Here is a 24471-nt window from a genome sequence, read left to right on the forward strand (position 1 = left end):
TAACTTATTTATAAGCGTGATAAGTGCTAATTATATCCTAATTTTAAAAGTGATAAGTGCTTATTTTATACTAATTTTAAAAGTGATAAGTGCTTATTATATCCTAATTTAAAAAGAGATAAGCGCTTATTATATCTTAATTTTAAAAGTGATAACTGCTTATTATAACTTAATTTTAAAAGTGATAAGTGCCATCACATCCTATTTTCATAAATGATAAGCACTTGTGAAATATTATTTTGAAAAATGATGTGCTAAGTTGATAAATGAACTCATAGTATGATATTGTATACTATTAGGTTAATGCATCATTATTTAGGTGGATAAAATAATCAATGGGGGATCATGTAAAATTATTTCATGGCATTTTTGTGTGCAAGAATTGCTAGTGTATAAAGTGTGAGTACTAAACACTCTTGCATTGGCTAAAGAGAAAGATAAAAATTGGCTTAAGTGGTTGATGTGCTCGTGTGATCACATTAATGGTTCCATACTTGTATGATTATGAGCAATGATGCTTGATGAATTTTGGATGCCCCATGTTGACGGGGTGCCGTTCGTGAATGAATTTTAGGATAAAGTTCCTTAAATGAAATGTCTTCTTCAAGTGAGGTTGAGAAGTTTCCGTGAGACAATGCCAAATTACATCGAAAGACCATTGACGCAAGTGTCAATCATGGCCATGAGCAGTCGTGATAATCTGGACTCATGTGGATGTATTGTGCATGGAATGATAACATCATGTCTAGATTACTATGCATGAATGTCATATGTCTACTGAAATTGGGCACTCACATGGTGATATATCTATGTAATTATTAGATATTGTGTTAGGGCATTGTATGGTGAGTTGCACATTTCATGCTTATAAATTATGCAAAGCAAAGGCTTTGTTATAGATTTTCCATCGATAATTAAGCAACATGTATAGGGCGTCTCCAAGGTGAAGTGTTCTCCTACGTGAGGTTTAGGGAGTTTACTTACTGAATATATCTCACTCGTTGTTGTTTAAACTTTTTAGTCCCTCATCATGACAAGTCCGTTCTATCATGTTCACTTTAGGGTACCTATCGACCAGGACACACAAGTGACCCCCTTCCCAATCGAGGGGATAGATGTGATTTATGAGAAGCATGTGTCTACCTTTTGGGTGAATGAGGGGCTAGCTAACCTGGTGCCCCATAGGTTCATGGCTTGGTACTTATGGTTTGAAAGGGAGTTCTTTGGCCCTCTTTGGGATTGATGGACCGCTAGGCAAGGGATATGGAGGTGCTATTAGGGACCCCATGGTCATGGATGTGCCCGACGGCACCATCACTGACTTAGAGATGAATCCGAATCCAAAGTCGAACCCTAAGCCTGAGCCATGGTGTTATAACCTAGACGTGTACTAAATGCATAAGGGATACTACTTTTGAGATCACCCTCGTAGGATAGAGGTGTAAGGCTAACACCCAACTCCCTTTGACAAATTGGAAGGAATCCGCACCACAAATATGTGAATATGTAGCTTCTGATGTGCTAAGCTAATTTGTAAATACAAATATGTATACGAAAGCATGTGTTTGTTATGTTTTATGCTATCCCTCTTGTTGTGTATGATTAGGTGAAGTTAAATTTGTTTCCACTTGCATATAATTGAAAGATAAAATGAATGGGTTGATGACACCTTTTAAGATGCCGCAATTAAATTATTAAAGGAAAAGAAGGGATGTCGCGCATCAAAGGGCCGAGCCGTGACATTTACCCTCTGTTAGTTTTCATTAAATTTCACTTATTAAATTGTTGAATTAGATGACACGTGATAATTGACTGGTGTAATATTTGAGATTTTACTCTTCATTTGTCACAGTTGTACTAGTTTTGTGGTTTTTTTTGTGATACTAACCCAATTTAATGGAATGTATATTTGTTACAAATGTACTAATTTGTGGTTTTTATGATAAAAAAATTAATTTGAGATAAATTTGTCATAACTATATCATTTTGGGGTTTTCTATAGTCATATGGGGTAAATTTGTCATGAGTATATCAATTTATGATTTTTCGTGATATTAACCCTTATACATAACTATATGACTACTATCAAAATCCAACAAAATTATTCAAGAATAGAATTCTTCCTCCAATTCCTTGTCCAATAATTACTAAAAAATAGTTGTTTTGAATTTGTATGCTAATTAACGGGACAAATTTGACTTATCAATATATGTCTTCCGGGTTACACAACATTAGGATGAGCAAATTTCAAATGATTAATTTTTCAATGAGTGAAAATCCTAGAAAGTATTGACAAAATAAAACAAAGAAAAGTAAATCCTAGAAAGTAGCAAACAGTAGAAGAGGAGGATGGAGAAGAAACTAAATCTCTCTTAATAGCTACAATTGTCTCATTTTACTTTAGACATAGATAATGTAATATAATAGTTACATCAAAATTACCAAAAAAAGTCATAAACCTATTATAATTGTATCAATTCAATTATAGACATTTTTGTGATTGTACTAATTCAGTCCATTTGATTAATTTTGGCAAGTTGACATTTGCCAACGCTAGCCATTTGGCAAAACACTAACTTAAACAATTTATAATAATATTTTTTTCTAAAATTTTTTTTCTTTTATTTTCCTTTTTTATTTTTATTTTTTTCCTTATTTTCCCCATAGCTAAGCCATGGCGATAGTCACTAGCCACTAAGCAAGGCCTGGGGATTGTGGTCAAGGTGGCTTCGCCTAAATTTAGGTGAGGCTAGCCTCCATGGTCTCACCATGACCTTGTCAACCTCGGGCAAAGGCAACTATGGCCTTGCTAACCATGAGTGAGGTTGCCTTCACTTGCGGCCCCAAAGCCATGGCAAGGCTGGGTAAGGGCCACGATCCTTGTTGATTGTCATGCCCCGGTCCTCGAGCGAATGCCCATTCCTCGGTGATCATAAAATTTGCAACATCCCAAAACGCGTCACCGACCTATTTATTTTATTACACATGCGGAAGCGAACTAAACACTCATGACAATAAACAACATGGGATAGAAAAGCAGAACAATCACATCAAACCAAACACCTTTATACACAAGCTGAGTTTATTTATAAAGGTTTACAAAAGATTTGCTTTCGAAAAGAAACTGTCTTACGACCTACTAGTTGGACACGTTCATCGATCCTTTGGACTCCACTAGCTCCGGGGGCATCGGGTCCTCCACAGCTCCATTAGGAGGGTCAGCTACACCCTCGCCAAAAGTGGCATTGACAACCACCAAGGGAATCTCAAAACCCTAGAGGGGACCCACCCTGTACCCATTGAGTTCATGGCGGAACCATGCCCTAAATTGATGAGGTACCCTCTCATGTAGGTCCTCATCGACCCAAACTGTGGTCACAATCAACTCATAGACCCAATGACTACTGAGGATCTGAACATCTATCTGCCGTTCAGTAAGAGCCCATAACTATCCAAAACATTCCGGAGGAACTGCTATCTAAGGACTTGAAAATATTGAGTTCACGACAAGGTGAGACAATGTCTTAGCAAGTTTACCCCCTAAACTCCGACTAGGAAGGAAATACGCTAAGGGCATCCTAACCACATAGCCACACAATCACAAAGACTTATCTCGTCTCAGATCTTTCCTGCATGTCAGTATAGTTCATATCACGAGATATAAACAGCATTCAAGCTTGAACAATTGGAATGCCAACACTTTCTTCTCAACAACACAAGGGGTCCCGATTATAGGGTCAAATTGTTATAACACGTCCCATTCCATGCCACACAATTTTGTCCCATAATTTAGCACGTCAATTTCACTCAGCATATGTTCCAATTGTTAATCATAGCCACACATAAGCACGACCTACTCAAAGTTCGATAGTCTTCTAGCATAGCCATGCATCGTCTCGCCCCACCGAGCATGTCTATGTCGCTACATCGATGGAATTCCATAAAGGAGCATTGATCCAGCCTTTACTATGACCAGCATCCATTGGTAGGGCATTCCCATATAGGGGCACGTCCAGCTCAATAGACGAGATGGGTTCTCTTAACCAACACACGACGATTCAATCTTGGCCTAGGACACCGTGCATGACACTCAAATACCTCAATTAAAATAGTGAACCTAGCATATTTTCTTCGTATTAAAAACACGGTAAAATAGTCATGTGTAGATACACGGTCAATTCGAATCAGAAAAACCGATGCCCTTCATTTTGAAATCTTACTATTTGATATGATATTTAAAACCATTTTTGGTGTCCAAACTTGACACCCGGTAATTTCTAATAATTACCAAAATTTCCAAATTTTAAATTAAATACTCAAAATTACAATCACCACTCAATTTGCACAATTTAACACTCAATTGCAGAAACTAAACACACTATTGTAATTAGCACGAAATTCCGGTCACCGACTATCCCTGTATAATTTCTGGAAAATATTAATTAATTAAAAAAATACCATAATTAATTAAATAATTCAATTTAAATGCAATAAATAGCAACTTAGACCAAAAATGCTTAATAAATCGCCCAAACAGGCCGGGAAAGTTTCAGAACCTATCTAGATAAATAGTACAACTACTTTAATCCCTAATGTATATGTTCTAACCACCTAATATGCACAATCCATTCTAACTAACAACATAAACCTTAATTAGCCTAAACTAATTATCCATTAAACATCATTAGCTTCCTAAGTAGAGTTTAGCAAGTAAACTCACCGGTTTAGCATTCCGATGAGTTCACGGCGATGGCGACGCAAAGGCGGGCGATTAACAACCCTATAGCAACACTAACCAAGGCCAGGAAGGGACCTAAAACGGGCCTAGAAATCTCAACTCTTGCTGGAACTTCCGCCTCTATTCTTGGCTACAGGGACAGGTCGAAGGGGCTGAAACATCACAAGATGGATGGCAACAGATGCAGCGGCCTAGGCGGGCAATGACGAAGGCTAACTGCGACATACGGTGGCTGGACGACGGCAAAGAAGGCTTGAACAGTGAGCTAGGCTCATGGGATAGCAAGCACGAGCAGGCACGAGTGAGTAGACACGAGCAGGAGGGCGGCGTTGCTTCGAGCACGTGTTGGGCGTGTGACGGTGGTCCGGTGGCTTCGGGCGGCTGTCGACGGGCAAAAGGGAGGGCCTAGCCGGTTCTTTCTGGTTTTTGGAGCTCAAATTCTTATCAACAATGGATAAAGGTGGTTGGTTGAGGGAGAAGAAGACTGCAGAAGTCTCGGGGGTCCCCTTTAACCATAAATATCCATTTTCTACTCATTACAAAGCCCCACCAGCTGTTGTCTTCCATCCTCAGCCATTTGTAGCCCTCAATCTTCCTCAACACACTTCCCAAATGGTCCAAAATGTTGAGTCCCCCATGGCCTACGAATTTTAGGCAATCTCCATCCAAATTGGCTTCAATTCCTCTCCAATTAGAACTAAATTGGAGTCCATAAATCCACCAAGATGCCATCATCCCTCTCAAGATTTTTCCTCATCAATTGAACCAACTTGAATCCCAAAAATGAGACAAAAAACGGTCCTCTAATTTTCCCGATAAAAAATGGCTCTATTTTAAATTTTTGCCAAAAATCTCGGTTTACAAAAAAATCTTTGGAAGATAAGTCGAGGTTCCTAAAATGACTTGTGACATGACAGAACTTTCAATTTCTGAATTCAAGTTTAAATTCGCGGTTAATTTCAATTTGACGCGATTTTAACATGACCTAACCTATCGGGTATCTTTTAAGAATTTTTGGTGCAATTGACCTATGGTCGATTATTTTCGAGCCACATTGTACATCTTCGACACATTGGCGACTCTCAATTGTCGTGAAAATATCGAGGTTTCAAATATGGACACATGGTAAGAAATGGTAGAAAAATCGGTCTAGTGCCATTCGACAGAAATTTTGCAATTAAGTGGAATCACTCACAAATTAATCACATACCTCTATCAAATCAACCTATCTCTAATCTCTGATCGATTTTGACAGTGCCGTAATGACCTTTGTAGATTAGCACGGTTGAGCAGTCGATTCCTGGTCAAATTCTCAAGTCTATTGCGTTTAAATTTCTTAACGACTTCACCTGATAGACTAGTTATCTCGTAAGTGGCCAACTTAGAGAAAAGAACTATAGGCACGTTGATGAAAAGCCCAACTTATTCAATTGAAAACAGAACCTGAAATTCAGGATGTCACATTTGCACTCTTGAGATCAATCTCCTATAGATAGATAGAATCTTCAAAAATCCTACAAAATGAACAAACATGCAATATGGTATGTATGCATGAGATATACGATGCAAATATCCTAAAGTGACTTAGTTTCAATCCAAAAGTGGCTTAGGCCCTGTTTGGCAACTGGCCAAACAGTACCAAATTCTGATTTTTTGTTCCCAGAATCAGTTTCGGACGAGAATCGCGTTTGGTAAAATTTTTGTTCCCGGAACAAATTTGTTCCCGAACAGTTTTAGCCAAGATTTGAGAATCTAAAATTTGATTCTCTGCCGAGAATCAGAAAAAAAGAATCCAAATCTTACGTCCTCTGCTCCTCTGTTTGACGGTCTCTCGTCCGCTCCACTCTCTCGTCACTCTGTCGTCCTCTCCACTCTCTCATCCTCTCATCTCCTCTACTCAGTCTCACTCTCTCCCTCCTCAAGAACGGCGACGGCGACGGTGACGGCGAGCTCCTCAAGAACGGCGACGTCGACTGCTGATTCTTCATCGTTGAAGCCGCTTGTTCAAGGTGAGTTCCTTTTGCGGTGGTTCTTCGTTTGCGTCGGTTGGCAGGAGCGACCCCCGGGCCCTCGTCGGCGGGCGCCCTCGTCGGCTAGCCGAGGGTCGCTCGGCGGGCGCCCTCGCCGATTCTGGCCGAGGGTCGCTCGGCGAGCGGCCCCTGCCCGACTCGGCGGGCGCCCTCGCCCGAGCTGGCCGAGGGGTCGCTCGGCGAGCGGCCCCCGGCCCGACTCAGCGGGCGCCGTCGTCGAGCTAGCCGAGGGTCACTCGCCGGGCGCCCTCGCCGATTCGGCCGAGGGTCGCTCGGCGAGCGGCCCCAAGCCCGACTCGGCGTGCGCCCTCGCCGAGCTGGCCGAGGGATCGCTCGGCGAGCGGCCCTCGGGCCCGACTCGGCGGGCGCCCTCGTCGAGCTAGCTGAGGGGTCGCTCGGCGGGCGCCCTCGCCGATTCTGGCCGAGCGGTCGCTCGGCTTCGTCTCCGACCGTCCTCTGAGTCAGAGGCACTCCTATAGCCTCGACGAACTCTCCCGCATCGCAAAGAACACGCCATGTCTCTCTCTCTCCATCCGTTCCTATCCTGTCGTTCTATGACGAAGGATTAGCCGGAAATGTTGAGCTGATTGGGCATCGTTCGTTTGTGTTTTTTTTCCTTCTTTGCAGTTTCCATCAACGAGATCGAAGCGCTGCTTGAGCTGTATAAGAAGTTGAGCGGCTCGATTATTGACGACGGCGTGATCCACAAGGTGATGTAGCATTTTTGGGGCTTTCCTTACCGTCTGAGTTGTGGAGTGGTTGAATATGTGTAGGTAGAAGCACAATCAGTTCCACAGAGATTGATAAGCTTAGGCCTATAACTTGTCGAATTGCTTACGGAATTTTACAAAGAGAATTGCCTAATTAAAGAGCGAGAGTAGTTTATGGTCTGCCAGAGCAAGTGCAAAGAAGTTTGAGTTGACGTCGTAGAACATCGAGTTACTGTTCTTACCAAAAAAAAAAAAACATCGAGTTATCAGAATCACCATTATCGGTGTTCGACAAGCATTAGTTGCATGATGCAAGTTGATCAAGTGTGAATTGAAGTTTGATCTACTCATCTATAGTGCTTCATTTGAAGAGTGATTCATTCGCCGATTTTACAGAAGAACTGCAGCAGGCGCCGCTTAGAAAAGCGGTGGGCAAGAATCTTTTCCTGGACAGTGGTAATTCCCATTCTGTTTTTATGTCCATCAGGGCAATTTTCACTCAATCGGATTCATAGTTTCCGTTGGATTGATTTGTTTGACAGAGCTATATCAGGTCAACTTGGAGAGTTCTTTTGGAAATAGAGGGCAAGAAAACTCACGAGCAAATCGCCGTGAAAATGCTAAATAAACAGTATCTGTTTTGACAGAGGAAGGGGCCAGGATTATGAGCGATAAAAATCTTTTTTATTTTTGTCATTATTTGTACTAGAGAAACACTTAAACTGTAATTTCTTTGTTTTGAAGTCTCACACCTTTTCTGATCATGAAATAAAAGTAAGAGAAATTTGTCAACTTAATGGTTTGTTGCTGTCAATAGCCAACATGTATTCCTAAATTGTTGTTGCTTCGGCTCAATAGACTTCAACTCAGTGGCATCCTTCATTTGTTGTTACACTAAATTCGTAGTTCATGAGTTAGCTAATTTAGGAGGTTGTTCTTTTGGGTATCCCTTCACACTGTTTATGCCTCCTGTAAAATGTAGCCAAGGCAGCCCACTTGATCGTAAAAACTCTAAGCTGCCTTTGGTGCACTCGGGTTTCTTTGGATAAAACACAAGTTATGTTTTATTGGACTTTCATCTGTGTGAAACACAAGTTGCCGAGAGCTGCTGCTTGCTTCCCTCCTTTACTTTTGCAGTCCTTCAAATCCTTAACTATCCTCAAAATGGCGAGCAAGGCATTTCAGGGTTGGGGGAAGTCGTAGACTGTGTTGTACAGCTGTAGTGCCTGGTTCAATGGGGCAAACTATACCTGAATGATCCCTCTCATGTGTACATTTGGATGTTTTCAAAGTATATAACTGATGGTATTGTGTTGTTTTCTGGTTAGTTTTGTTAAGCTAATGAACTGTAGGTTGTAGGTTTCCATGGAGTAGCTTTATGCAAAAGAGGAGGCTCATGTTGTTTACTTATTCCATTTTCATCACATTGCATTAAATATATAGCTTTTAAGTTCACGTAGGATGTTAGAAATATATTGAAATATTGTTTTGAGTTGTTTCCTCAAAGTGTTCCTCTCATTTGATTTTTTCCAGGCTGTTGATTCATTTTTCAGGTTAGCTGGAAGTTGTTGGTTTGAAGTTGTGGATGTTGTAGATGATACATCAAATGAGGAAGCAATGGAGATAAACATACTTCGGACAAGTATTGCAAATCAAATGGCAAGGGATTATAATATGCCGGAGATTTAATAACTTTATGTTTCCGATCTTTGTAATATTGTTTTTAATTATTGACTTATTAAAGCCAATATTCAAAGTTGAACAATGGACTACGTTACTTTATTATTCATTTATGGATTGTAATGATGAGTTTCTCGTTAAAGCCTTTTCTTTGTTTCAAAGAGTCCTATTAGTTTGAAGAGTTTTATCTTCTTAAACATTGATTGTTCGGTTTTGGGGAAGTGAATATATATATATAGAGAGAGAGAGAGAAGTATATTGGCTAAATTAAAATTAACATGGAGTACCTTTATGAAATTTAAAATGGATTAGATATTTAATCATATAAAAGTAACTATTAATTGATAATGAGAAATCACCATGATAAAAAAAAAAAAAAAACTCTTCTCCTAAATATAAATAATATTGAAATTCTAAGAAAACCAAATTTAAAATAATAACAATTTTTCATTTTATTTTTATCTATTTTTGATTTGCATATTTTATTTTAATTTCTTCCTATTCTGAAATATATATTTGCTATATATATATATATATTTAATTTTATATTATAATTTAGTATTTATATTTATTACATATTTTAGGGATATTAGTATAGTTTATGCTATGGTTTATTATTTATTATTTACTATTTAATAAAAATTGATTAGTTAATATTTTGATTACTACTATAAAAATATAATTGATCGTGAATGATTTATGAAAATTGAATATCAAATTCACATTCATCTAAAAAGGTAATTAAAAAGAATTAGAATATAAATTTTATTCCAGAATCAGAAATTTTATTTGTTACCAAACGCATTTCTGTTCTTTTTCTATTCCAGAATCAGAAATTTTATTCGTTACCAAACAGCTTAAAATGCTTAGAATCAGTTCCCGGGAACAGAATCAAAAAGAATCAGTTCTGATCAGAATCAGCTCCCGGGAACAGAATCGTTACCAAACGCGCCCTTAGAGGCCTCTCACTTTATTCATAGGTAATACATTTTGATAGCATCGGCATTTACAACCCTTGGCAATTATTGGTCATCCATTTCTATGAGAATTAATGCTCCACTAAGTAGCACATTTCTTATAATATATGGACTTTTGTAGTTTAAAGTGAACTTGTCACAAGGATTTGGAATGATAGGTAGGACTTTTCTCAAGACGAGACCGTTGATCTCAAAATGTCTTGGCTTGGCTATTCTCTTATGATAGCTTTGTCCATGGCATAGAGCTTTTATCTTCTTTTCATCAATCTTATTGAGTTGTTCAAACCTTTGTTAAACCCATTAAATTTCAGAGAACTTGACTTGGGAAAGTACCCTTAGTGAAGGAATTTCCACTTCCACGGGTAATACAACCTCCATATCCCATAGACCAATGAGAATGGTGTTGCCCCAGTCGAAGTGTGAATTGAAGTTCAATTAGCCATCAAAGCATATGGCAATTGATCATGCCAATCGCGATAGTTATCCAATGTTTTGGCTAAAATCTTCTTGATGTTCTTATTTGCTACTTCCACAGCTCCATTCATTTGTGGGCGGTAAGGAGAAAAATTCAAGTGGCGAATGTGGAACTCTCCACATGATATTTCAAAATTTGGCCCTATTTTGAAATATATGAAGTGGTTATTTCATCGACGCACTTATGGTTATCGGCAAAAGTATGCTTCAAGTGCCAAAAGTTGGTACAAATGGACACTTAAGTGTCAAAAGCTACGAAAATGACACTTAAGTGTCAAAATCGGAGAAAAATTGATCACTTAAAGTGCCACTTTTTCAAAAAATCTAGCCAAAATGCACGTATTTAATTTTCCAGCAAAGCAAGTGCAAAATGGCATCATTTTGCACGCTGACGTGCCAAATAATGCAAAAATGATGTCATTTTGGTGCTGACGTGGTAAAAAATTAACATTTAATTTAATTTAAAACTAAATTTATTTAAAACATTTTAAAATACAAATACAAATATTTTTAAAAATTTTAAAAAAAAATTAAAAAAATTTTAATAAAAGGGAGGCGGTGGTGATTAAGGGTTGGCTAAGCCCTCAGCTGCCTCTTTTTTTAATTTTATTTTAATTTTTTTTAAAAAATTTTAAAAAATTAAAAAAATTATTTTTATTTTAAAATGTTTTAAATAAAATTAATTTTAAATTAATTTAATTAATTTTTATATTAATTTTGTACCACGTCAGCACCAAAACGACGCTATTTTGCACTTGCTTCGCTGGAAAATTGACACGTTAGCGTTTTGGCTAATCCGTCAGCACCAAAACAACGCCGTTTTTCACTTGCTTTGCTGGAAAATTGACACGTTAGCGTTTTGGCCAGATTGGCACTTAAGTGATTCATTTTGTTTTGATTTTGGCACTTAAGTGATCCATTTTATTTCGATTTTGGTACTAAAGTGTCACTTTTGTAACTTTTGGTACTTAAGTGTCTATTTATGTAAACTTTTGGCACTCCAAGGGTCCGGGTGTCTATGGTTATCTTACTCTGAACTGATAACTCACGAGTTAACTAATCTATTGAGTGATGCCACAAATGGTTAAAATACGAAAGACTAGAGAATTTGATTAGGAATCAACTGCTCGACCATAAGGATCGACAAGGGTCAATACTGCAATTTTATAAGTCAACTAGCGAATGGATATAAATTGATTCGATAGAAATACGTAATCGGTTCGCGAGTGATTCCACACAATTACAATATTCATATCAAACAATGATAAACTAATTTTTCTATATTATATGCAAGGTGCGTAATTGAACCCTTGCGATTACATCACAACCAAAGGTCATCCGCAATTCGAAGAGGCACAAATGTGGATAGAAAATTATTGACCACGGGTCAACCATATGAAAACCCCTAAAAGCCACCCAATAGATTAGGTTGTACTAAAGTCACGTTCAATTGAATTTTTTTTAATCACAAAATTTAATTTGATTTCGGGTATTGAATTTTTGAGAGTTTTGAGATTAAATTATTGAACATCGCCTTATCGTCAATTGATTATCGGTATTTTTGAAATTTTTGATAAATGAATTATCAAACTAAAAATTGGAGACTGGAAAAGGGAAATTCGAGTCTAGTGGCTAAATGGTGAATTATGGGCCATAATTTTGGCTTTAAAGAAAAAAAGGAAAAGAAAAGGAAATTGTGGGGACATGATACTAGACTAAGAGGGTTTTGAGGGAAGTGGGTATGAGAAATGATGGGATTTTGGAAGAAATTTTGTGAAAAATCCTTCTCTTTTTTTTTTTTTCTCTTTTTTTCTCTCTCCCCTTCTTTTCACCCCCCTTTCTTTTTTTTTTTTTCTTTTCTCTCTCACGCGTGCGTCCACCCCTCCGTTTCCCTGCTGCAGCCCCTCCCTTTTTTCTTTCTTCTCTCTCTCTTTTCTCTTTCTTCTCTCCTTCACTTCTACCGCAGCACTTCCCCTCCATTTTCCTCTCCCCATCTTCTTCTTCTCCCCATTTCTTTCCACCATTTTTGTTTTCCCCCCTTTCTTTTTCTGACACCCGACCACGCCCCTTCCACCACCATTATCCACGCCACTTCACCACCACCCTTATCATTCACCATCCCCACCGTCGAGCTTTTGAGTCGTTGCCGCTCGAGCTACTCGTCCATCAAGCTGCCCGCATCATTGTTGCCATCCTGGAGCCACCTTTGCCATTGCAAGCCGAGCCACCACCATGGCCACCGCCCAAGCCAAGCCCCCCTTTGCTATGAGCTCAACTTCACCAAACCACCGCCGTCGAGTTTCCGTTCAAGTTGCGAGCCTTGTGTTCTTGACACCATCACATCGCCGTCACCGTGAGCTTGCCGTTGCTAGAAACCCGTGAGTTAACTTCCTAATCGTGGATTAAGATGTTAATTACGTTTAGGGGATGGATTAGTTTAAGGATAATGATGTTTAATATTAGTTATTTTTTTTTGGTAAAGGTTTTTAGTTAATTTTGATTTAGCCTTAATTACGATTAATGATGGTTTAGATTAAATTTAAGTGCGATTAGTTTAATAATTATGGTTAGATTAATTAATCATTATTTATTTAATTAATCACAATTTATTTATCTAATCGTTATTTATTTAATTAATCATAATTATTTTAGTTAAGGATGATTAATTTTAGTTAGGTTGATTAATCGAGTTTATATTAATTAATAGTAATTAGCCTAATTAATCACGATTAGCTTAATTAATCGTGATTAGTGTAATTAAATGACTGATTAGCCATTAAATAGAATTTGTGCCCGTTTTTATGGATGAGTTTATGCATAATTTTGACAATTTGCACATGTGATGCCATGTTATTGATTGCTTTATGATAAATTCCATTTCCTATTCCAAAAGAAGGTTTTATAGGCAATGAAATGATAAAGTTTGAGATGTCAAGTTCGGATGCTGAATTTTATGTGCTAAATAAAATAATAGGGTTTTAAAATGAAAGTGTGCAAAGTTTGATGGGTCGATTTCTAATATGTGACCATGTACAAATATTTTACTGGGATTTTTTAAATGTGAAAAATTGCCAAAGTTAATTATTTGAAAACGAACTCTTTTGTTCTTGACTAATTAATGGCAGTAAAAATTGGCTTGATTGTTGATGCGCTTGAGTGGTCATTTAACTGAAGCTATCACCCAATAGGAGTTTGGGGGCAATGCCTGATTTTTATCGGATAACCGATGGGGGTCTGGATGACAAGTTGTGGTTGAGGCCGGATTGATGCTCCTTTATAGAATGCTATCTAGGCGGGGATTCAAGACGATGCCATGCCCAATGGGGCGGGATGATGCCCAATCATGCTGGAAGATCGCCGATTCTTATGTTGGCCATGGCCTGAGGGTCGTAATAATTGGAACACGTGTGTTGGCAATGCACTTGGAATATTTTGAATGTGTTCTAATTATTATTTATGTCCATTGCACTAATATTGCCACGTGACATGTACTAATATGCAGGGGTGTGCCAAGTTGAGGTAAGATTGTATGTTGTTGCATGTTTAGGCTTCCTTCTATATGAATTAGCTTCCTAGTCGAAGTTTAGGAAGTTGATGAGATTTTATCTCACCCTTGTTAATTATTTTCAAGGTCGTAGCGTGGAGAACTACTAGGTACGATTGTGGTGGGCGTGAGATGGGACACTTTTGGTTGGCCTTGCCATTAGTGAAATTTAGGCTAACCCTGACCTTAGTAGGTTTTTGAGTTGGTCAGTAGGCAGTCGCTCTTTTGAATAAGCTTGTAATTGTTAAACTTCCTAGGGTTAAAAAGTAATAAATAAAGATTGCTCATTTGGAAATGGTTGATGTGTTTTACTATCCCTACTATGATTATTGATTGGGTGTTGTTTATATTGTGCTTCCACTTGCACTTAATTGAAAGATAAAAAGATTAGATCGGCGACGTGTCCTGGGATGTTCGCATGCTCAGGGTTTGGGGCATGACACTCCAAGTAGTTCGTCCATTATCTTGTTATTCAGGTTTGATCCATTGTTAGTGATAATTGCCTTAGGAATTCTATATTGAGCAATGATATCACGACGGATGAACCTCACCATGCTTTTTGTAGTGACATGGGCATTAGAACTGGTTTCAATCCATTTAGTGAAGTAATCGATAGCCACCAAAATAAAGCAATGTCCATTCAATGCTTTAGGATTAATTGGTCCACTGATGTCAATGCCCCACATTGAGAACGGCCAGAACTTGGACATTTGATGTAGTTCATTAGGAGGAGCATTGATTTTGTCTCCATAGACTTGACATTGGTGACGGCACCTCACATGTTGAATACAATTAGCTTTCATGGTCAACCAATAGTAACCTAACCTCATGGGTTTTCTTGCCAGGAGCGACCATTCATATGAGGGCCACACTTTCTTTCATGTATCTCTTTCATCAGGAGTTTAGCTTCTTGTACATCTACACACTTCAGTAAAACTGAATTGAAAGACATTTTATAAAAGGGCCCCTCCACTGAGGAAGAATTTGGATCCCAACTTCATCAGGTATTTTTATCATTGGCTTGCTTCCTTGGGGAAATTTGCCTTCTCAAAGGTAATTCATGATGTCATAATACCAAGGTTGACCATTAGGTTCTTTTTCAATCATCGGGCAATAAACAAGCTTCTTCAAACGTCGATTTGCAAAAGATTAATACTTAAACCATCGTTTACTTGTAACATTGATGATAAGGTTGCTAGGGCATTAGCAAATTGATTTTGTGATCTTGGTGGATAATCAAAAGAGATTTCATCAAATTCCTTGACTAGATCTTCGAGATATTCATGGTAAGGAATTAAATTTACATTTCGTGTTTGCCATTCGCCTCTTGTCTAGAGAATGGTCCAATGGGAGCAAGAATTTCTAGGAACATTTGGAACATTTCGTTTCTAAGCAGAAGAGCCGTTTTCAAATAGTTTTCGATTGATTACATATTAATCAATATTTGATTGATTGGTCTAAGGTTATCGACAAAAAAGATTTGTCTAAGTCACTTCGTTTCGTTTTGTCCAAGTTACTTTACTTTTTGTCCAAGTTTCTTCTTTTTTCGTCTAACTCACTTCCTTTTTTCTTTGTGAGTTTCGGGAATACCCCCATTCATAGGTTTGAGATCCACATCTATGAATTGAAAGGTCCGATGATCAACTCTACAATCAGTTGTTAGAATCAATAGATCTTTAAATCGTTCATTTGAAAAAATGGAAACCATTATTATTGGATGATCATGATACTTCCCAAAAATCGAAATCATTGATCAATGGAGGAACAATATCACCATTTTTTTCAATAAGATACCAAAGTGGATGATTGACTCATTCCATACTAGAAATAATCCCAAGAAATCTTTTGATAACACGGATTCCTATTTCTCAATGATATCCCGCAATCAAGACAATTGGTTGAATCCCGTGAAACCATTTCATAGAAGTTCATTGATATCTTCTTTTTATAAAGCAAATCGACTACTTACTATAACTAGTTATTTCGGTTTTCTACTAGTAGCTTTAACTATAACCTCAGCTCTCTTTATTGGTCTGACCAAGATACGACTTATTTGAAATTAATTGAATGAACACAACGCATAAAAATAAATCTTTTTGTGGTATTGATAGACTCTATAGTTCCTTAGAGAGTCAATTTCCAATTAGTAGTCATTGAGATTCATGGGCAATGTGGATTAATATGTAGGGATAGATATTACCCCTCCTTTTTCCCTTTCAAAAAAATTGAAATGATTGAAGTTTTTCTATTTGGAATTGTCTTAGGTCTAATTCCTATTACTTTAGCTAGATTATTTGTAACTGCATATTTACAATATGGACGTGGTGATCAGTTGGATCTTTGATTAAATTAATTAACATTTTTTTAATTGACCTCCTCTTTTCTTTAATCCAAAGGAGGTCAAAGTAAGATTATTGGTCAATTATTTAATTGTAATTTTGGGACTAACCTAACCAAGAATGGAATCATGCTATGTAGGATTTGAACCTACGACATCGGTTTTTGGAGACCCACATTCTACCGAACTGAACTAAGAGCGCTTTCTTATCTTCTTATCATTATCACACTAGCTAAAACTAAAAAAAAAAGAAGAGGATTTTTTTTATAACCCGAATACATCTTGTATGCATAAGACTATCATATAGAATATGATATAATAAGAAAAGATTATATATGCCTGATTTTTATCGATTTCAATAAATCCCTCGTTACTACTCAAACGAGAAGTAATAGGTAGGGATGATAGGATTAAGTGCAAAATCACCATAAACTTGAAGCTTTCTAACCTTCATATCCATGGCCAACTACAAACCAAGGACGCAAGCTTCATATTCAAAATTATTGTTTGTACAAGGGAATACCAACTTTGTAGCTACTAGGTAATGTTAACCTTCTGGGGATATTAAAATGGCCATAGTGCTAGAACCAGAAAGATTAACAGCACCATTGAAGTATATGGTCCACTTGTCAAGTGCGACCAGATGGATTCATTCATCGACTTCATCCCAGTCATCAAACCTTTCGAGATTTTCAGCTAACATATCAATTATGGCTCGCCCTTTGATGGACTTTTGTGTCATGCTTGGGATATTGAACTCAGAGAGTAATATTTGCCATTTAATGAGCCTTCCAACCAATGCAAGCTTCTCCTAAAGATATTTAATCAAGTCATTCTTAGTCACCAACAAGATGCAATGGTGAAGAGTATATTGCATCAATTGGTGTAAGACCCAAATCAAGGCTACATAGGTCTTTTCCACTTCGGGATATCGAATCTTGAAGGTAGTAAACTTTTTATTGAGATAGTATATGGCACGTTCTATTCCATCCTTTGGTCTTTTTTATACCAACATGGCTCTTAAAGACTTTTTGTGAATGGTGAGACATAAGATTAGAGGCACACTATGGATAGGCAGTACCGGCACAAGAGATTACGAAAAATATCACTTAAGCTCCTCAAAGGAATTCTGACATTCTTCATCCCAACTAACCTTAGCATTCTTCTTCAACAACTTAAAGAACGGTTTAGCAGTTTCTGATAATTGGAAGATGAATCTTGCAACATAATTCAATCTTCACAATAGGTTTTGGACTTACTTAATCGTAGAATGAGCTTTTAGCCCACATATGGCCTTTACCTTAGAGGGATCTATCTCGATACCATTATTACTAAACATAAATCCAAGAAGCTTCCTAGACTTTGCCCAAAATATGGATTTTGTGGGGTTAAGTCTTAGCTTGAATTTTCTCAATCGATCAAATAATTTTCTTAAGATTTTAACATGGTCTTCACATTGTCATGATTGCAAACATGTCATTGACATAGAGTTCAATCTCTTTATACATCATGTCATGGAATAGTGCCACCATGGCTTTTTGATAGGTTGTCTCAGTATTCTTCAAGCCAAAGTGCATAACTTTGTAGCAAAATGTTCCCCATGGAGTGATCAAATCTAGATATTGCCTAAAAGATTTAAGAATAACATAGAACCTCGCCATGCTTTTTGTGATCAAACTATATATTGTCTCACCGTCTTCATGTCCTCTCCATCTTCAGGGTCATAATCTAGATCTAGTGTAGGATATCTATAACTAGGTTCATACAATGGAAAGAAACAGACATACATGTCAAAACAATCAAAAGCACAACATCATACTAAAATCAATCTTTCAAAAGGGAGTTCAATTCAATAAGAAGATTTGGGCCTCGGGTTGACCTTTGTAGTTCATGCACCAATCACACTAAGACACAAAGTCGATTCATTTTATAACTTACAGTCATTATTGATCAATTGTGTTCTCGCATGGCCAATAACACTTGTAAGTCCCTAATGTGGCACTCTAAGTGATCCCAAGATTTCCCTCGATATCATGCATCAACCCTACTATTCATCTAAAAATTACACCTTTCGCTGGGGGGCGTTCTAGAGCTTGATTCATGGCGAGGGCTCGATTTGATTTTAGATTTATGGGTCGCTGTAGTTGAATTACCTTTTATTCATGTGGCAGAGATGTCTAGATGATCCCTTTATTCTGCTGAAGCTGCGATGAAGATTGTTTTATGTCTGGACTTCATTTGAGTGGCGGAATTAGGGACCTTGTGATTGACATATGAAAGCGGGGCTTTTTTCCATCGTTCTCGTTTTCTTGGCATTTTCTTTGATGAGAAAATGTTAGATTGAAGAATGTGGTCTGCAAATCTAGAAATTCTGGGGTGTAGTAACAATGGTTCCTTTACAGAAATTTGAAGTTGAAAGGTTTCTACTTGATTGTAGAAAAAGATGGATGGCTGCCTGTTGTCTGAAGCCATTGTGATTTTGGGCTAGGGTGCTTGATGATGAATTCGGTTTTACTAATTTTTTGTTTTAACAGATGAGACGGCGAAGTGGGAGAAGATAACACTTCAATTGAATATAGTTGAGCTTACTGAGTCTGTTTCCTTGCGTCATTTTTTGAAATTTTCCCAGATTATATTAATAATATTGTATACTTTTTTTTGATTTAGGTACTTAAAGCATAGGTTCATTAATAATCATAAAAAAAGATTATATTTTACTTCTTAATTTCAAACCATTTTTTGCTTTTTAAAGATTGTTGAAACTAAGTTTTGATATCATGTATGAGGGATACCTAGAAGTGAAGTCACCGTTTTAGCACAAGTGAACTGATATTAGTATTGCCTATTCTAGGAAATGTTGAGGCAAATTAAGATGTCTGCTACTAGCAATTAGGTTGATGTTTACTGTGAAAGTGAAAACGGAAATGGGACCAAAGATATGTAAATAGATGGGTGATGTAGCTACTCTGGGACAATTACTTGTTTTAGTTTTGTCGTGGAGAAAGGGAACAAGTCTTCAGTGAAGAGTATTCTGCTGAACAGATATCATTCTTAGATGCTTAGGAAAATTGAAACTGGGTTGATTGTTATCTCTTAGGTTGCCTCCCTGTGCAATTATGGGTGGTTTTGTTCATTCTGGTGATACTCTGCCTTGCTCAGAGCATTGCTATACTCCTTGGAATCACAGTCTAGGCTTGAAGGATGATGTAATACGCCAGTTCATTGAAGTAAATGTTGTTGGGCTAAATTTTGAGTGGTTATGATATCGTGTCTCATAAGTATAGCCATAGTGTCTGCAACTGGAAAAGTTTGTGGTTATTGAAAGCGTCAACTTTGTGAAGCAAGTAATTTGTAGCCTTATCTTCCCAGAAAGCTAACATTTAGTTATGAAGTCTCAATTGCAGTTCCCAATTGTTTAGTTGGATGCACCATAAGAACTAAGGTGTCGGTTTGTCAGACTGATACCTTGAAATTGAATGTGCATGAGTTGTTATTCTTTAGAAGTTAGACTACCTGTTATTCAGTTGGATCTTTTCAACTGATCCTGTGATAGCAAAACTAGCCACGAGGTTTTGGTTACTTATTAAGACTGTCTTGTTTAGTGCTTAGTTTTTGCTTTTCACATTAGGCTTTACGAGTGTCTCCTAGGTACTTGTTAAGCATACTTAATAGGAATATTTTAATTTCCAAGGTGTCATTAACAAAATGCAAGAAAAATAGTACATTGAAAAATGGAAACTTTCTGTAAACGGCATCTTTGCAAGTGCCATTGGGGCACATTTTAACAAAAGTGGTCTACAGTGATAGGTGTTTTCTTTTTCTCTTAAGACTGACAAAAAAGAAGGAACTGGATCGGGGGAAGGTATACAGAAGTGCTTATATCTTGCTTGAGATTTTGACGTCCTCCTGAATTATTTACTGCTTGTAATTGGTGTTTCGGTTATGAATCCCTATTACTGAGTTTAATAGGATCTTAGGGATTCAATACATTTTTTTATCGCGTTCCTTCTCTGGCCCCCCTACTTCTCTAACAAAAAAGAGTTGCATAGTTGTGTCAGATCGTAAATCGAAATCAGGTAGATTGTACGTCCTCAGCAGATCAACAAAAGTGTTATTTGTGTTGAGATTAAGTGTTGGATAAGTAGTTGGAAGGTTGATCTTTCACTGGTACTTCATTTCTTCTCCTACGACAGGGCCTGTCTTCATGTCCGTGAAGCCAAAATGAACTTAACTTCTATTCTGCATGAATCTGTCTGGTTGAAGCAACTATTCTTGTGGTCATTGAATTGAATAGTCAGATAATACAAAAGAAACTCTTCCTGCTAGGGATGGGAATCAATCCTGTCTTTGGAATACTTAGGTTGTCATTATGGCAATTCTTCTTTGGTGCATCTGTTTCGTTGATTGATAAAGTCATATCCCAAGCTCCAGATCTCCCCTCATGCTCCTTTCTCCATGAACTGAGAGATATTTTATCTTTGTTACTCGATGAACACCTCTTCTGCTAATATTGCTCGAACTATATACTTAAATCTATCCCTTTCCAGCTGTGCTATCTTCCGTACTTTTATGTGTGATCCTCGTCCTTAACTCAAACTTGTCATACTCTTACAAAAATGCCTCATGCCAATGTGCACTTGCGCGTGCTCGTCTGCACACACACAAGCACTGTGCATGCACATGCTCACACAAATTTGCATTGTTGAGCATTGAATGCACATACCACAGAAAATGTTACACATCCATCTGTGATAATATTTCGTTTCTTTGCTACTGCAACTTATGATATGGACTTTGATGAACGTGTGAATAGTTCTATCTAGGTTATCAAATTAAACGTTGTTGACTTGAATGTGGAAAACTTCTTAGTAACTGAAAATCAAAACATTCGCAAGGTCGTCTTATGTGATGGCAAATTGAATCTATATTTCTTGGCAGATTGGTTTGACTTCTTATCTTTGAAAGTAATATTGGAATGAACTTAGTGCTTCCAAACCCACCCCCACCCCCAACCTTTTGGTTGTATATCAAATTATTGGAGTTTTCTCAGATGGTGATTTGGTTAGTAAGAACAACATTGGGAAACTTGGAATCCAAGTTTTGGATAAATTACTCTGTGAAGTGATGTGAGATAGAAGCAGTTGACAGTTCTCCAACGATTTCCATATCTTTCTTTCTTTGATCCTTGTGACAGTGACAGACGGAATAATAGTTGTCTTGGAATCCTGATTTTCACTTATCAGGACCTTGATGGGTACGTTTCAAAAGATTGTTAGACGCTGGATAAATAATGCATGTACACGAGAATGCATTTTTCTGTTTCTTTATTGCTTTGTTGAAGTTTTGGATTTGTCCTGTTGATGTGAAGGGTCTCTAACTATCTTAACCTGAATTTTTTTTTTTCATTTGTACGGAGGATTTAGCCATCTTTTTTCTTTTGTAGTGTAGTCTCTGTTCTTGTCAAGTGAATAATGTGGCATGGCTGCAAAGATGGTCACCCCTTTTCCGTGTCTTTGTCAATTAGACGGAAAACAACATCTTATCATTGAACCTCTTAATACGCATGCTAATACATGGAAAAAGAGGGAGTGGTGCATTATTTTAAGCATTGCTTTGGCCTGGAAAATCTTATAACTGGCCACCACTTTTCATTATTCTCGCAATATCATTTGAATTTGCATTAATTTTGCAGCTTAAGACATGAAGGGCAGAACAACTGGAGCAAAGATGATAATCGAGGATGCCAATCACGACGAGTTGCCTCCTCCAAGTGGCAACCAGGGCTGTTCAAGAAAGCAAGCGAACTATGAACTCTCTGTGCTGCTGAGATGGCCATTATTCTTTTCTCTCCTAGCGGTAAGCCTTTCTCCTTTGGACACCCTTCTGTGGGTGCGGTCCTAGACAGATTTGAGCATCCACAGGCGGTTTGTCCTACTGTCACTCAACAGGCTAAAACTGATGGAGGCACCTTAGTTGAACTGAACAAACAATATGCCGATGTGCTCGAGCGACTGGAAGCTGAAAAGAAACGGGCAAAAGAGCTCCAGCATGTTAAGCCTCTGCAAATCGAAAACCTTAGCTTTGAACAGTTAATAATGGTATTAAAGAAGGCGCTAGCAGATCTCTAGGAGCAGCTGGACAAGAGAAGGATGGGGCTCTTGGGATTAGAAGCTTCAACTTCAACTCCTCACGCAGGAGCTATTGATGCCTCTGTCATTAGCCAAATTGATATGATCTTCGTGAAGCAAATGTTGGTGAGTACTGAGGAGTAGTCAATTTTAGCAGAACTAGGGGAGAGATTGTTGTCCTATCTTAAATTGTATTTTACATTTTTCAGTCAATCTCTCTCTTAACAAGAGAGAAGTCTTGAGGATACAATAAGCAATAAAAAAGTTATGTTTTTTAAGTTGCTATTTTTCGATATAGTGACATGATATCAATTTTTCAAAGAATACAACTAGCATTAAAGTAACAAATATATAAATCTAAATTAGGCAAATGACACAAGTTATGCTTCTCATAACCAAGTGCAACAATGCTATACTAGGCTTATTGATCTAGGCTTTTGAAATGTGTCTTAATCAGTCTATTATATTAACGGAAAATTCCAAATAAGAACCTGAAGTGCTCACATTTTCTCAAATAAAGACTAAAAGTAAACATTATTTTAGTAAAGGCCTTAAGTGACTTAATTGTCTCTAATAAGAGTTTGAAGTGGAACTTTTTTTAAATAAGAGCCTAAAGTGAGCATATTAGTTTCAAAAAATGACCTAACCTCTCTAACTGAAGAGCATTTTTCGTCTTTTATCTCTTAATGTTTTTCTTTTTTTCTTTTCTTTTTCTTTTGTTTTTTTTCCCTCCTCCCTCTGCGAGCCATGGTAGAGGGAAAGTGGACTCAAGTGAGGGCGAGGGTTGACCTCGGCGACATCGAAGGCGAGGGTGTCCCTTGTTGGATCTGGGGAGGGACACCATCGCTCGACTCAAGCAAACACTGCCCTTGCCCACATAGGGGAGGCTCGCCCTCACCGAATTGGGCACGGGTTGCCCTTGCCGGATCTAGGGAGGGCAACCCTTGCCTAACTCTAGGTAAGGGTAGCCCTCGCCCAATGCTAGTGAGGGCAAACCGTTGACGGCCATGGTCGGGGAAGGGAAGAGAAAAAAAGAAAAGAAAAGAAAAGAAAAAAAGATGAAAAAGTCAAAAAAATTTAAAAATATATTTACCATTTTTTGACCAAAATACCCCTTCTTTGATGGCTGAAAAAGTCACCACCGGCCAAATGCCCTTATTTAAGACGATTTAGCTATTTTAGGCCTTTATTTGAAATAATTTCGTTATTTCATGCCTTTATTTGAAATAATGTCCACTTCGAGCTATTATTTGAGAAAACTAAAGCACTTCGCGTCATTTTTTGAAATTTTCCCTTATATTAATAATATTGTATACTCAAGATTTAGGTACTTAAAGTAGGTTCATTAATAATCATAAAAAAAAAAAAAATTACTTCTTAATTTCTCCATTTCATAGAAGATTGTTATATTGGGGTTTAGTTCTTGACCTTATGAATAGACAACTAAATATTTATACTTACACATCAATTGTCTCTCCTAAGAAGTTATGTCTCTTTCAAAGTTCAAACCACAAGTCTCCTGGTCATAGACCTTCTCAGCATGTGTTTTCGAAAGTGCATAGAAGTATTTAACAGGTGTTCATGATTTATAGGCTCAATCAGGTGCATCTTTTCATTTGTTTCGCAAATATCTAGTGTGAAGATTAGAGTCAAGAATTTTATAGACAAGTTATTCATGTTGCACCTATGAGTTCTTGTACATATGTGATGAAATCTAATTTGCTGGGGACTCCGACCCACCACGTTTTTAAGCTAACTTAACACAACTCTTCCTGGGAATGACCAAATTTAAATACTATAGTTTACAATTATAATTTTTTTTTCTTTCCAATCACTTTTAACTATTCGAGAG

General features: G+C 37.5%; 1 protein-coding gene and 1 long non-coding RNA gene across 2 annotated transcripts; both read left to right on the forward strand.

The window, feature by feature from the left end:
- The first annotated feature begins 6608 nt into the window (after positions 1–6608).
- On the forward strand, positions 6609–9300 carry LOC104415634. Its single transcript, XR_005546674.1, has 3 exons — positions 6609–6747; positions 7396–7478; positions 9032–9300. It is a non-coding gene; the product is annotated as an uncharacterized LOC104415634 (long non-coding RNA).
- A 13019-nt stretch (positions 9301–22319) lies between these two features.
- On the forward strand, positions 22320–22619 carry LOC104420330 (agamous-like MADS-box protein AGL61). The gene has a single exon (XM_010032195.1). The coding sequence runs from the start codon at positions 22320–22322 to the stop codon at positions 22617–22619; it is 300 nt and encodes a 99-aa protein (XP_010030497.1).
- The last annotated feature ends 1852 nt before the right edge of the window (positions 22620–24471 follow it).

This window comes from Eucalyptus grandis, chromosome 9, assembly GCF_016545825.1.
Source record: "Eucalyptus grandis isolate ANBG69807.140 chromosome 9, ASM1654582v1, whole genome shotgun sequence".
Taxonomy (NCBI): domain Eukaryota; kingdom Viridiplantae; phylum Streptophyta; class Magnoliopsida; order Myrtales; family Myrtaceae; genus Eucalyptus; species Eucalyptus grandis.

What these genes read in the sequence shown, in the direction of transcription:
- LOC104420330 (XM_010032195.1), top strand. Translation starts at nt 22,320, where the DNA reads ATGGCCATTATTCTTTTCTCTCCTAGCGGTAAGCCTTTCTCCTTTGGA.